The sequence below is a fragment of the Triturus cristatus genome, chromosome 7 (assembly GCF_964204655.1).
Source record: "Triturus cristatus chromosome 7, aTriCri1.1, whole genome shotgun sequence".
Lineage (NCBI taxonomy): Eukaryota > Metazoa > Chordata > Amphibia > Caudata > Salamandridae > Triturus > Triturus cristatus.
The window spans coordinates 216,838,132-216,852,711 of record NC_140590.1 but is presented as its reverse complement, the minus strand read 5'-3'; the positions used below and the strand labels follow the sequence as shown (position 1 = coordinate 216,852,711).

Sequence of the window (14,580 nt, the reverse complement as noted above, 5' to 3'; positions counted from 1 at the left end):
TGGTTCAAGCAAATGCTGCATAATTTAGGTGTTCTTAAAGTAGGTTTTGTACTTTTTTGGCAAAGTAGTCTAGTAACAAAACTGCAGGCTGTGGATTGGGAAAGATGTAATATTCTCTACGAAAATTGTGTTGTCACCTAGCTTCATGTGCCCATTTTCACAGACTTGTAGAAGTGTGTGTGTCCAGGTCATCACTAGTCTGTTCTGTCTGCGACTCATACTGAAACCATGCACCTCGGACAGTATCTTTCTTAATTGATCCACTGCTGGGAGACCACATCCAGCATATTGGTGTTGGGACAACATTTGGTATGTAGTTCTTGCAACTACACCTTCACTTCCGGGGTCAATCATCAGTATTCACAGAAGGTTCACCATAGCACAATTGCATGGCAGAACTTTTGCCACAGTTTGTTAAAACATGTCTGCCACAATCCCAGCATTCAATTACTGGAAAACTGTGACAGGATGATTTTATTTGTTAACTGTGGGCACTGAAACAGTGCGACATTCCTTTTTTAAGGAAAAGCTGTAAAATCTTCAAAAAATGTGCACACCTTTTCTAAATTATTGAGAGTCTGAATGGAAGTTTTCACTAGGACCTTGATCATATGGCAGGCAGAGCAGTGAGCTGAACTCACAGTCTTTAGTCTATGTGCAAACTTGGAAAATCACAATTGCACATACACTATTTTCTTGTGCCCACATTTGTCACATGAATGTTATTAATCAACATACTCAAGTGGGCCCAATGTGTCCACATGCGTCGAGTAGCAGATACAGTGCTTGAGTTCCGAAAGGGATTAAACATTTCTGAGAATGATTATCAGGACAATTAAATGTGCCCTAGAATGAATGGTGTGTATAACTCTCTGAAAATGTTTTGTAAACCTTACACTCCTCCCTGCTGTATTTTTTCAGCACATATTAGACTTTGCAAACACTGAATCTCCATTTTTTAGGTCTATGAAACTTTTGAGAACCAGACATTGAATGCAAAAATGCCTATACGCGCATGTGGTGCCTTTCAAGATGGTCACCTGATCTAGTAACTCCGCATCAAGTTGAGAAATGCAGCCTCAGTTCTAGCGGTTCCCGAGCTCTTTTTCTTTTTAAATGGGGAAATTCATATCGCGGAATAGCAGCTGCACATGAGGTTATATTTACATTTTTTCTCTCGTGCTTCAGGCTCCTTATAATGCCGTGAGACACTGGCTGCTGTAGACTCAATGCTATTTTGAATTCCTTTCTGACTGAAGGAATTCCTCTTTGCTGAGGTACTGTTTATTTATGCTTCCTCCATTAATGCTGGGCATGTTCTCAATAATTTTTGTATTCCTTTTACTCTTAAAACTGAAAATTTACATCACTATTTCCTTTCTATTGGAAGGAGACTTTTATTGATTTCATCTGCTCACGCTGGATCAATGTTTTGTTTAACACATGGGCAGAAGTAAACAGTTGCTCCATTCAAGTAGAAGAACCTACTGTTGGCTTATCTGCATCGGGCTCTCCCTCCCTCCATAGTTGATTTGCATAATTCTGTCAATGTGGCTCAATCTCGTTCTTCTAGATCAACATCTGTGTCCATTGCACCATCAAAATTGCCATCACCCTCTTAAGCAAGACCCCCCTTCTCTGCCGAAATCTGTTTTGCCTGTTCCTTTGGACACTGTTTTGGAGGACATACGTGCTTTGAGACCTTTTATTGAGGAAACCAATACACGTCTACAGGTTCCAGATACGAAGTGGCCCTCACTTGATTCAAGAGTATCTACAGTGAAACATGTAAGTTATATACAGGATGTCTCTGCAAAGGTTTTATCTCTGGAGAAGGATGTTTTGCTCTTAAAAAGGTCAGCTGAAGATCATGAAAATAGAGACAGGCGCAACAACCTTCGCTTTTACGGCCTTCCAGAAGAAATTGAGGGAGATGACCCTGTCTCCTTCTTCACCTCCTTTCTTATAAAACGTCTGGACCTTCCCGCATCAGCAGCTTTGAATATTCAGCATGATTATAGACTGGGCCCCATTCTGTCTTCTTCATCTGCTTCTTGAAAACCCTGTGGGATAATCCTCCTATTTTTGAAGTTTACTGATCTTTTTTAAGTCTTAAATGCAGCTAAAGCTAAGAAACTATTACTTTGGTCTGGAGCTAAATTGTTTTTATCTCAAGATCTCTCCACAGTAACTGTTAAACGATGAAAGCAATTCCATGAGCTTCGACCTGCATTTTGTAACATGGGTGGGCGATATGGGTTATTTCCCCCGTAATTGTTTAAGGTGACTTTCCAGAAGCGCACCTCAACATTTGAAAATCCTGCAGACCTTCAGAAATGTCTCCATTCACATTCTACAACTTCCATGGATACTGGTGGTCCTTCCTTTATAACTTGACTTTTATGTAACTGCCTTGAATAATTTATTTTTCTCCTGATTCCCATTTGTGCTCTCTTCACAGGTTTTTATGTTGAAGGTTATTTATGTATTAATGTATTAAGTCATCTTCATTTGTTTTCTCTTTTCTTAGCATCATTACAGATCATCTGGATTTCACACATATCTGTCTCCTGTTTCGTCTGGATTTCCGGATGTGGTGTGTTTTTTCCCTCTGTTGGATGTGTCGTCTCCTATTCCTCTTCTCTAATTTCTCTCTCATTGCTCCTACTGTACTTTTTCTCCTATTCATCCTTCTCCTTACTATTTCATTCCTATTTCTTCTTTACTGTTGAAGGTTGTTAGATCTGGGGGTCTCTAGTTGGCAGGGTAGGTACCACTGTCCAAGTAGGGACCCTTGCTTCTAGTCAGGGAAAGGGGGATACACTGTTAAGATAACCCCTGCTCACCCTCTAGGTAGCTTGGCCTGAGCAGTCTAGGCTATCAAAGGCAATGTGTAAAGTATTTGTACCAACACTCACAGTAACACAGTGAAAACACCACAGATTTACTCCACACCAGTTTTAGAAAAATAATGTATCTTTACTAAAAACTTCACAAGACCAACTATTACAGACAAACCAACATATAATTCAAAAAGGTTACTTTAAGGATAGTTCAAGAGTTTGCAGAAAGTACTCCAGGATGTCAAAGTCAGTGTCCTGCACAATGCGGCTCTCAATGCACAAAATGCAACACTTTCGTGCCCAACAGTACCTGTAGTTGCGATAAGGTTCCCAAAAGCTATAACAAGGAAGATGGCAAAGGCGATGCGATGCTCCTGAGATCCTGGGGAGGCTTTGCAGCAGCCCTGCTTCACGCAGCAGAGGTGGATGCGCCGGCTCCGATCTGTAGGGGGAGGATGCGATACCTTTGGCTTTCGTTGCGTAGGTTTCTTAGGGGGAAGCTTCACGCACAGGTTCGATGCGACACTCTTCGATGTGGTGCGATGCGTGGCGCAGCGTTGCCTTCCGGCGCCGCAACTCTCGATGCGCCACGGAATGGGACTCTGCGTCGACGCACGCAGCGATTGGAGACTTTTCACGCACCGGCAGTGGTGCGGCCCGCAAACTGGTTCTGCGACAACCCTCGCAATGGCAGGAAGCTTCACGCTTCGGGACGATGCTCGACGCACTCGGCGATGCGGAGACCCTGCGTGTTGCGATGGTGCCGCGATGAAATTTTCCACGCACTCTCGTCTTGCGACACGCAATCGGATGATGCGTTGGGTACCAGTCACTCTTGTTCACGCTTCTGCTTCCCAGCTCCCTCAACACAGCAAAAACGACCTCCTGAAGCCCCAAGACTGGGCAAGCACTCCAAGGCAGGTCAGAACTCTCTCAGCAGAATTCCAGGGGAGCTGGTGGTGAAGTCCTTTTGTTCCTGGGACTTCTTAACAGGGAGCCAGCTCTTCTCAGGCCCTTGGAGATCAGAATCAAAAGAAGGGGACACAGCAAAGTCCTTCCCCTCTCCTTGGCAGCAAAGCAAAACAGCAAGCAGGCAGTCTTCTCCTCTTCAGTTTCTTCCAGCTTTCTCCTTGGCAGAGGTTTCTTCTTAGTTCCAAAGTGATCTAAAGTTTTAGGTGTCTGGGGTCCTCTTCTTATACCCCTCCAAGTCTTTGTCTCATGTGTTTCAGTGGGGGGATTCCCCTGCTCAAACCGGTTCCTGGGTGTGCTCTGCTCTGGAGCACCTGGTTCCTTTCAGAGTGAGGGGCAGGGTCGTTAGACGCTCAGCAGGAGGTGGAGCCTTCTTTGTGCCAGCAGAGGCAGAGTCCTCAGCCTGGCCAGCAGGGGGTGGAGCCAGCTTTGTGTTTGTCAGGGGCAGCCCTATTCAGACCCAGGGACTACTCCTCCCACCCATCTAAAGCAGATCTCCCTATTCACCCTGCTGCTGACTCATCCAGGCTCCTGGAGCCACCTAGCACATCACCTGACACCAGTCAGCCAACCAGCACACAGGCACACAGGAAGGTTAAACAGGAGAATAGCTACTTTCTAAAAAGTGCTATTCTCACACAGTGAATTTAAAAACCATCTTGCTAAAAAGATGTATAATTAAATTCTGAACACAGAGATACCAAACTTGGATTTTCTATCTTGCCCTTATGGGAAGATAGGCATGTAAACAGCCTTCCCCATTCTATCCTATGGGCAAGATAGCCTCTCAGCAGTGAAAAACGAAAATGGCTGTAATTCACTACCAGGGCATGTTACACACCTCGGTACATGCCCTACCTTTCAGATACACTGCACCCAGCCCAGGGGGGTACCTAGGGCCACCATAGGGATGCCTGACATGTACAGAAAGGGAAGGATGAGGCCTGGTCAGTGGGTGCACTGGCCAGGTCGACATGGCAGTCCTGGACTGCACATAGGCACTGCAAGCAGGCCTAAGACATCATTTTAGCGCTACTCCTGTGGGTGGCACAATCAGTGCTGCAGCCCACTAGTAGCATTTGAATCACCAGCCCTGGCACCCGCAGTGCACTTTACTAGGGGCTAACAGGTGAAACAAATATACCAATCATGGATAACCAATCAATATAACAATTTATACAGAGAGCATATGCACTTTAGCACTGATCAGCAGTGGTAAAGTGCCCAGAGTCTTATTGCCAACAACCACGGGTCAGAAAAAATAAAGGAGGAAGAAGCAAAAAGTTTGGGGATAACCCTGCAAAAAGGGCCGTTTCCAACACAACCCCCTTCCAGCCTAAAGCCAGGGTAGACCAAACGATACCTCGATGGGATTCCCTGCTTAGGGCGATAGAACACGGAAACTGGCCCAAACAGCAGGGCACTATTCCTGTTCTATGCCTTCCTGAACCCGGTTGGATCTCTCCATCCATACTCTCAGGGTCCACTACGCCAACCCATGTGGAACCCTTCTCTTCACCTGTGGACACCACCTGTGCAGCACCTAGCCTTAACTTGCTCACAGATGTGTCCCAACAGACAGAAAGCAAGCCGCAGTGACCAGTGACAGTGGTCAGGGATGAGACCCAGGCCTTATGCCTCTCAGGGCCCTCAAACCCCTGTGGCATCAGAAGGTGGGGGGCAGTAGCCCCAGGTGCTGGGCACCCTTTGTCCACTTCCTTTCCTGTCAGGTCCGGTCTGACAACCTTGCACTGACCCACCAGCCCTGGGCCTGTATCCGGTGGCTGGACAGGAGGCTGGGGTGGACTGTTCCACACCCGGTCCTCCTCTTCCTTGGGGCTCTGTACCCTCCCACCTGGAGCAGTACCCCCTTCTAGAATAGTCAGGGCACCTGTGGCAGGTGTCCTGCACCATTCACCCACCAGTTCAGGGGTTCTATCCTGCAACTGGGACTCCAGGTCAGGGGGGACACCCCGGACCTGGCCCTCCAACCTAGGGTCTAAACCCTCCAGGTGAACCGGGGTCAGAGGCGAGGACTCCCTCCCTCTGCACCCTCTTCCAGAATTCTGCACCCTCCTACTCGGAGCGGTACACCTCAAAGACAAACTGGTAGAGACACTGCTTACAGATGTCCCTCCCTCCAGTTCAGGACCTCTCTCCAGCAACTGGTCTCCCAACCTAGGGTCTAAACCCTCAGGTTGCACACCGGCCTGGCATGCCAGGACTTCCGGGGACTCACACAGTATCTCCCCGAGGGTGACACATGACTCATGTGTCTCGTGACAGTCTGCCTGGCGCAGATCTCCCGGCCCCTGTCCACCTGACAGTGCGCGAGGATCCCCCAGGACAGAAGTGGTGTCACCATGGTCACTCCTAGGGGACTCAGCCCTTCTGGCCGGTCCCTGACCCACTGGTTCTCCCACTGGGGAACACATCCCCCTCTCACCCCTCAGTCTGGACTTCTGCACCCTCCCAACTGGAGCGGTACCGCCAGACACCAGAACCACTGGAGCTCTGTTTACAGAGGCTCCAGGTTCTCCTGTCACTAGGAGATCCTCCTCAAATGGCCTACTAGCACGGTCTAGGCCCCCAACCTGGTGTTCCCTTAAGGAATCCTCCAGGCCCTGAGACTGGGTTTCGGGCACCTTGGGACCCACAGTCCCACACTCACCCCTTCTCCACTGAGACAGGACGTGAGCCCCTACACCACTCCCACTACACTGGGACCTAACTGGGCTACACTGAACCTCTTCCACCTCACAGGTCTGGAAGATATCCGGGCCACTCCTTTTGGGATCACTCCCCAATGCCTCTCCAGACCTTTTGACATCCAACCAAAGGTCTGCCTCCAACGCAAGCTCTCTGGAACCAGAGAACTCACACTCCACCGGGTGTTGGCATAGCTCTGGAAAACAGGGACTTAAAATATGCTCTCCAACAAATGAATCACACAGCCCCCCACAGTTGTTAACCAAGCTACCGTTTGCCTCACCCTCCAGTGCCTCACACAAGTACCTCACACCACTCTCCTGAGATTGGCAAGACAGTACCTGACTGTCTCTGTCACACAACTCACACTCTTCTGGGCGGTCTCCACACTCACACACCAAGGTTTCTACCATGGGGGAACCCCTCTCCCTGTACCTCTCATCTAGGGTCAGTAGAGTGTCCCTCCCACCACTAGGAATATGGCCCCCTGTGCCAGTTCCCCAATCCACTTCAGGGATACTGCACTCCACTGGAACTACATCATAAACCTGAACTCCCTGGTGTATGTCAACCCCCTCCCTCAAGTTAGGCGCCACATCTCTGGGTGTTTGTACCTTTCTCTCAGCACTAGAAACTACAATCTTGCTGCCACCATCTGAGCTGGACTCCACCTCCAACTCAGCAAAGCTCACTTCCTGAGCTAACCTTTCTTCTTCAGCTGAGACACTCATGGCTTCAAGCCTCTCGAGCTCCATATCAAGCTCCCTCATTCTTAATTCATGTGCCAAGGTCAATTTCAATTCTTCCAAGGCATACATCTTCTTGCTCTCTTCTATTTTGTTTTGGGTTTCCATTTCCATCAGCTTCAACTCAAGCCTCATGACTTCTAACTCATGATCTCTAGCCCTTTGATTCTCCTCCAACTCCTCTGGAGTGAGACTCCTACTGGAATGGGAGCTGCCAGCCCTTGAGACTGGTCCGACCACGGGCAGAGCTTGGGAAACAAAACCATCCTCTTCATCTGCATCATCCTCTTCTTGGGCCTCCCACCAGGCCTTCAAGACTCTTTGTAGCACATCCCTTCTAGATCCGCTTTTCACAGGGCAACCAAGGTCTTTGCAGAATTGCTTGAGCTCCTCAACCTTGTACGAATACAGATCCTCCATGGAAAACTCCAATTCTGCCCTCTCACTTGTTGCCACCTGAGACATGATGCTCTTGAAGAGTTACTCCAAAATAGAATCAAAAATACAGCATGTGGTTGTCTATTGGTCTGCACTCCTAGTGATGTACACCAATTACTGTGGGTCAAGTACAAATACAAGTTCAATCCTCACCGCTGACCACCAATGTTAGATCTGGGGGTCTCTAGTTGGCAGGGTAGGTACCACTGTCCAAGTAGGGACCCTTGCTTCTAGTCAGGGAAAGGGGGATACACTGTTAAGATAACCCCTGCTCACCCTCTAGGTAGCTTGGCCTGAGCAGTCTAGGCTATCAAAGGCAATGTGTAAAGTATTTGTACCAACACTCACAGTAACACAGTGAAAACACCACAGATTTACTCCACACCAGTTTTAGAAAAATAATGTATCTTTACTAAAAACTTCACAAGACCAACTATTACAGACAAACCAACATATAATTCAAAAAGGTTACTTTAAGGATAGTTCAAGAGTTTGCAGAAAGTACTCCAGGATGTCAAAGTCAGTGTCCTGCACAATGCGGCTCTCAATGCACAAAATGCGACACTTTCGTGCCCAACAGTACCTGTAGTTGCGATAAGGTTCCCAAAAGCTATAACAAGGAAGATGGCAAAGGCGATGCTCCTGAGATCCTGGGGAGGCTTTGCAGCAGCCCTGCTTCACGCAGCAGAGGTGGATGCGCCGGCTCCGATCTGTAGGGGGAGGATGCGATACCTTTGGCTTTCGTTGCGTAGGTTTCTTAGGGGGAAGCTTCACGCACAGGTTCGATGCGACACTCTTCGATGTGGTGCGATGCGTGGCGCAGCGTTGCCTTCCGGCGCCGCAACTCTCGATGCGCCACGGAATGGGACTCTGCGTCGACGCACGCAGCGATTGGAGACTTTTCACGCACCGGCAGTGGTGCGGCCCGCAAACTGGTTCTGCGACAACCCTCGCAATGGCAGGAAGCTTCACGCTTCGGGACGATGCTCGACGCACTCGGCGATGCGGAGACCCTGCGTGTTGCGATGGTGCCGCGATGAAATTTTCCACGCACTCTCGTCTTGCGACACGCAATCGGATGATGCGTTGGGTACCAGTCACTCTTGTTCACGCTTCTGCTTCCCAGCTCCCTCAACACAGCAAAAACGACCTCCTGAAGCCCCAAGACTGGGCAAGCACTCCAAGGCAGGTCAGAACTCTCTCAGCAGAATTCCAGGGGAGCTGGTGGTGAAGTCCTTTTGTTCCTGGGACTTCTTAACAGGGAGCCAGCTCTTCTCAGGCCCTTGGAGATCAGAATCAAAAGAAGGGGACACAGCAAAGTCCTTCCCCTCTCCTTGGCAGCAAAGCAAAACAGCAAGCAGGCAGTCTTCTCCTCTTCAGTTTCTTCCAGCTTTCTCCTTGGCAGAGGTTTCTTCTTAGTTCCAAAGTGATCTAAAGTTTTAGGTGTCTGGGGTCCTCTTCTTATACCCCTCCAAGTCTTTGTCTCTTGTGTTTCAGTGGGGGGATTCCCCTGCTCAAACCGGTTCCTGGGTGTGCTCTGCTCTGGAGCACCTGGTTCCTTTCAGAGTGAGGGGCAGGGTCGTTAGACGCTCAGCAGGAGGTGGAGCCTTCTTTGTGCCAGCAGAGGCAGAGTCCTCAGCCTGGCCAGCAGGGGGTGGAGCCAGCTTTGTGTTTGTCAGGGGCAGCCCTATTCAGACCCAGGGACTACTCCTCCCACCCATCTAAAGCAGATCTCCCTATTCACCCTGCTGCTGACTCATCCAGGCTCCTGGAGCCACCTAGCACATCACCTGACACCAGTCAGCCAACCAGCACACAGGCACACAGGAAGGTTAAACAGGAGAATAGCTACTTTCTAAAAAGTGCTATTCTCACACAGTGAATTTAAAAACCATCTTGCTAAAAAGATGTATAATTAAATTCTGAACACAGAGATACCAAACTTGGATTTTCTATCTTGCCCTTATGGGAAGATAGGCATGTAAACAGCCTTCCCCATTCTATCCTATGGGCAAGATAGCCTCTCAGCAGTGAAAAACGAAAATGGCTGTAATTCACTACCAGGGCATGTTACACACCTCGGTACATGCCCTACCTTTCAGATACACTGCACCCAGCCCAGGGGGGTACCTAGGGCCACCATAGGGATGCCTGACATGTACAGAAAGGGAAGGATGAGGCCTGGTCAGTGGGTGCACTGGCCAGGTCGACATGGCAGTCCTGGACTGCACATAGGCACTGCAAGCAGGCCTAAGACATCATTTTAGCGCTACTCCTGTGGGTGGCACAATCAGTGCTGCAGCCCACTAGTAGCATTTGAATCACCAGCCCTGGCACCCGCAGTGCACTTTACTAGGGGCTAACAGGTGAAACAAATATACCAATCATGGATAACCAATCAATATAACAATTTATACAGAGAGCATATGCACTTTAGCACTGATCAGCAGTGGTAAAGTGCCCAGAGTCTTATTGCCAACAACCACGGGTCAGAAAAAATAAAGGAGGAAGAAGCAAAAAGTTTGGGGATAACCCTGCAAAAAGGGCCGTTTCCAACAAAGGTGTTATTTCATATCTAATTTGCATATTCTGCATTCAGAGTTCTTTCATGAAAAGTGAAATGGTTTATTAACCCTATAAAGAGGAAGAGATTATTATCCCATTTAACCTCATATAAGCCTGACTTAGTTCTGTTGCAAGAAATCCATTTGTCAGAAACAGAAGCTATGAAACTCAAACAAAATCGGGTCGGTTTATTCTTAGTGTCACTTATGACTACTAAAAAAATTGTGTAATTATTTTATGTCATAAAAATCTGAAATGTTCTGTTATCTCTAAAGAAATGGACTCGGAGGGTAGATGGTTATTGGTTAAGTTACTTGTTAATAATATATCTTTAACTGTATTCAATGTTTATGGGCCGATTCAACCGCATTAGTCCTTTTGGCCTAAAAAGTGTATTAACATAAAGATGCATTTTTTGTTCTAGGAGGTGATTGTAACCAGATTATTGACCCATTTATTGACCGCCAATCCGAAATTCGCTTTGTCCCTCACAAGACTCATAAGCAATTCCATAGCACAATCACGCAGCCTCACTTGGTGGATGCCTGGAGACTATGTAATCCAGATATACCAGAATTTTCTTTTTTCTCTCCCCCGCAGAGTTCCCTGTCCCAATTAGAAAACATCTTTCTCTCTAAATCCTTATCTCAGAACCTCATTTCTTCCTCAATTGAACCGATTGTGATCTCTGATCATGCCCCGGTTATTGCCTATTTCGATTTGATTCCTCCGCAACCCACATCCTCTAGATGGAGATTTAATAAATCTCTTTTGCAGGACCAGCTTTTTACTTCCTCTTTCATCGCCTTTGCTGAGGAATTTCTTTCTTTGAATACAAATCCAGACATCTCCCCTGCATTGATATGGGATGCATTTAAGAAAACATTCACTTATTCATCACAGAACTTTATTAGCTAACATTAAATGCCTAGAACATCAGTTTTGCTCTTCTTCATCTGATTCCACCTTACAGGATCTTGCTCGCACAAAGTTATATTTTAACAAAGTGAATATGGATAATGCTTCATCTATTCTCCTTTGTCATAGTGCTCATTACTATGGTGGGCGCTATAAAGTCGGGAATCTTCTGGCTAATTATCTCAAATCTCGGAAAGAGCGGGTACTGATTGACTCTATTCACTCATTGGGTGGGATACATCTTTCAAAGACCAGGTTAAGAAATTCTATAAAAATCTAAACACTACGGAATCTCCTACTTACAGCTCCTCTATTGAGTCTTATCTTGGTCACGTGTCCCCTCCTTTCCATGCTAATCTTGTCTTTGCATCTCTAGAATCTGATATATCGATTCTGAAATTATCTAAATCTTTAAGTCTCCCTAAAAATAAAAAAATCAGGGCCCAGATGGGTTTACGGTAGAATGTTATCTTTATTTTTCAAACCTACTACTTCTGAAACTCTTGCATCTTTTTCAATACTTTGGTAGTACTGGTAAGGCGGATGGCACGTTTTTAGAAGCTACAATATGTCTAATTCATAAGATGGTTGTGATCCTAAGCAATGTAACATTTATCGCCCTATATCCCTTGTATGTGTTAATTATAACATGTTTGCCAAATTACTCGATCTATGTCTTGATCCTCTCTTGCCAAATTGAATTGGTCTAGAGCAGTGTGGCTTCGTCAAAGGTAGACTAACATCAGATAATTCCCGGTTATTACTTAATGTTTTAAATAAAGCTCCAACGCTTTCTTACTCTTTAGCTGCAGTTTTTATCGATGTGGAGAAAGCATTTCATAGAGTAGATTAGTCTTTCTTATTTAAAACTCTTCATTGGCACTATTTGGGTACTAAATAAATTTCTCTTGTCTCTTTACTATATATGATACCTAAAACTTCTGTAACAATTGATGGCCCTCTTTATCAATTTTTTTCCATTGAAACATGGTGTGTGTCAAGGTTGTCCTTAATCTCTCATTTTATTCATTTTATCGCTTGAGCCCTTTCTATAACATATACTCCAGCACACTTCTTTTTCGGGATTTCTTTACGGTATCAACATTTGAAAATGTCTGCTTATGTGGATGATATTTTGCTTTTTCTATCTAATCCTGAAACTTCTATTCCTCATTTATTGCAAGAAGTGTCTAATTTTCCCTAGTTTCAGGTTATACAATCAATTCTGACAAGATAGAAATTCTCCCCATTACTAAATTCTGTTTAAAGCATAACTTTGATTCAACTAATTTCCGATGGAATAGTTCTAGAATCAAGTACTTAGGCATTTGGTTTAACAAATCCATATCGGATTCAGTGATAATTAACATGAAGAAAGGGCAAGATTGTATTTCGAACCGCGTTTCTTCCTGGAATCCTCTATTCCTTTCATGGTGAGGTCACCTTGATTCTAATAAAATCATGATTACTCCCCTTCTGCTGTTTATCTTCTCTATGATTCCCATTCATATTCTGTCTCTTTATTTTAGAAACATTTTAAGAAAAGAGCAGAAACATCTCTTCAGATGATGGGAAGATCTTTGTGGGCGGCCTGAGCTTCGACACATACGAGCAGGACTTGGAGCAGCACTTCAGCAAGTACGGCAATATCGCCGAAGTGTTGGTGATCAAGGACCGGAAGATGCAGCGGTCCCGGGGCTTCGGCTTCATCACCTTCAAGAACCAGGAGGATGCGAAGGATACGCTGAAGGGCATGGACGGCAAGAGCCTCGACGGACGCCAGATCCGAGTGGACCAGGCTAGCAAGTTCGACAGGAGCCAGGGTGGCTACAGAGGAGGCTATGGAGGTGGCAGCAGGGGCTACTCCCGTGGTGGCCGAGGACGAGGTGGCGACAGCTACGGCAACAGCCTCTTTGATTCCAGGAGCAGTGGCGGGTATGGAGGCGGTGGATACAGCGGCGGATACAGCTCCAGGGACTCTTACAGCAGCAGCCGCCGAAGCAGCGGCTACGGAGGAGGCTCCTACAGGGACAGCTAAGACAACTGAACACTCGCAACGATAACAATCTTCTCGACTCAAGATCGTCCTTCCAATGGCTGTATTTATAAAGATTTTTTGAGCCTCGCTGATTCGTTGTCCAGTACCTGCTTTTTTACTGTATTAATTTGTCTGCTCATGTAAAATATGCAATGTTTTCTTAAACAGTTCTGTAGACACACTCAGTATTTTTCTCGAGAGCAGACTTACATGGCCCACATTACTTTACGCCTATAAACTTCTACTACTGTTACCTGTTGTGGATCACGTAGACATGAGTGCATCAATGTTGACGTTTTACAATTTATGCATAGTTAAAGGGGCCTGTTACCACAGGTGACCATTCTATATTCCTACTACTATCAGGCCTCCTATGGAAGTCTCATTTTTTTGTTTTTCCACTTGAAACAATAGACCTCTTTATTGGAAATCCTATAGATCTACGGGAATTATTTGGGTCCAAGATGTGTTCGATTGAATTACTTTTTGTTCTTTCCCTCAATTTCAGGCTATCTTTAAGTGTCGTTTTGGCACAAATTCCCAATCTTCATGGGAATAGATCTAGATGTTTTTATACTCTTCCTTCAAATGTTGTTACACCCGGAAAGGATACGCTTCACAGGATTTTAGGGGTACATCCCTGATCGATAAACATCTACTTACCCTATCCTTTGGTTGTCCAAAATCTAAATTGCAACTCACCTGGGACACGGATTTGGGTTGTTTTTAGAGCACCGATTTCTGGAATAAGATCTGGGCTAGATTTTTGAGGATCTCTAGATCTGCATCCCCCACTAACCCATGTTTTTCTTATATCATAGATTATATTTTACTCCACTATCCATAGCTAACTTTGCACACACTAATAATAAGACTTGTTGGTCTTGTGACTGTCCCTTGGCTGATTTGATGCAACTTCTGTTCTCCTGCCCTGCTGTAGCCTCCTTTTGGAAGAATATCCAGTCTCGTATTTCAAGTATCCTTAATTTGCATTCCCCTCGATCAAATGTTATTCTATTTATAGGAAGTTTATTAGAGTCTTTGGGATTACTTCTTCATGAAAAGGGATTATTTGACTTGATGTTAGCTTTAGCCTTTCAGCAAATTACAATAAACTGAAAATGTTCCACTAATTTCTCAGTTAAGTCTTAGTTGAATAATTGTCACTATCACAGACTGGATATTGCTTTTGCCTCCTCTTTTAAACCAGCTTTAAACATGGATGTATTTTGGTCACCTTTAACTAATTATTTAAATAAGATTGCAATGGTTTGTGTATCACGTACTAGTTCTGCGAATTTTCAACCTCCATACAGTATTATTATCTCTGCTTTTTTTCTTTATACTATTTTCC

General features: G+C 45.7%; 1 protein-coding gene across 1 annotated transcript; it reads left to right on the top strand.

Annotated features, from left to right (window-relative positions):
- The first annotated feature begins 1,548 nt into the window (after positions 1–1,548).
- On the top strand, positions 1,549–13,226 carry LOC146809251 (uncharacterized). The gene is made up of 2 exons (XM_085614849.1): positions 1,549–1,972; positions 12,730–13,226. Exons 1-2 carry the CDS (start codon positions 1,549–1,551, stop codon positions 13,224–13,226), a joined length of 921 nt encoding a protein of 306 aa, XP_085470975.1.
- Positions 13,227–14,580: the final 1,354 nt, after the last annotated feature.

What these genes read in the sequence shown, in the direction of transcription:
- LOC146809251 (XM_085614849.1), top strand. Translation starts at nt 1,549, where the DNA reads ATGTGGCTCAATCTCGTTCTTCTAGATCAACATCTGTGTCCATTGCAC. An exon ending in CACCTCCTTTCTTATAAAAC is followed by an intron (nt 1,973 to 12,729) that starts GTCTGGACCTTC and finishes AAACATTTTAAG; the next exon opens with AAAAGAGCAGAAACATCTCT.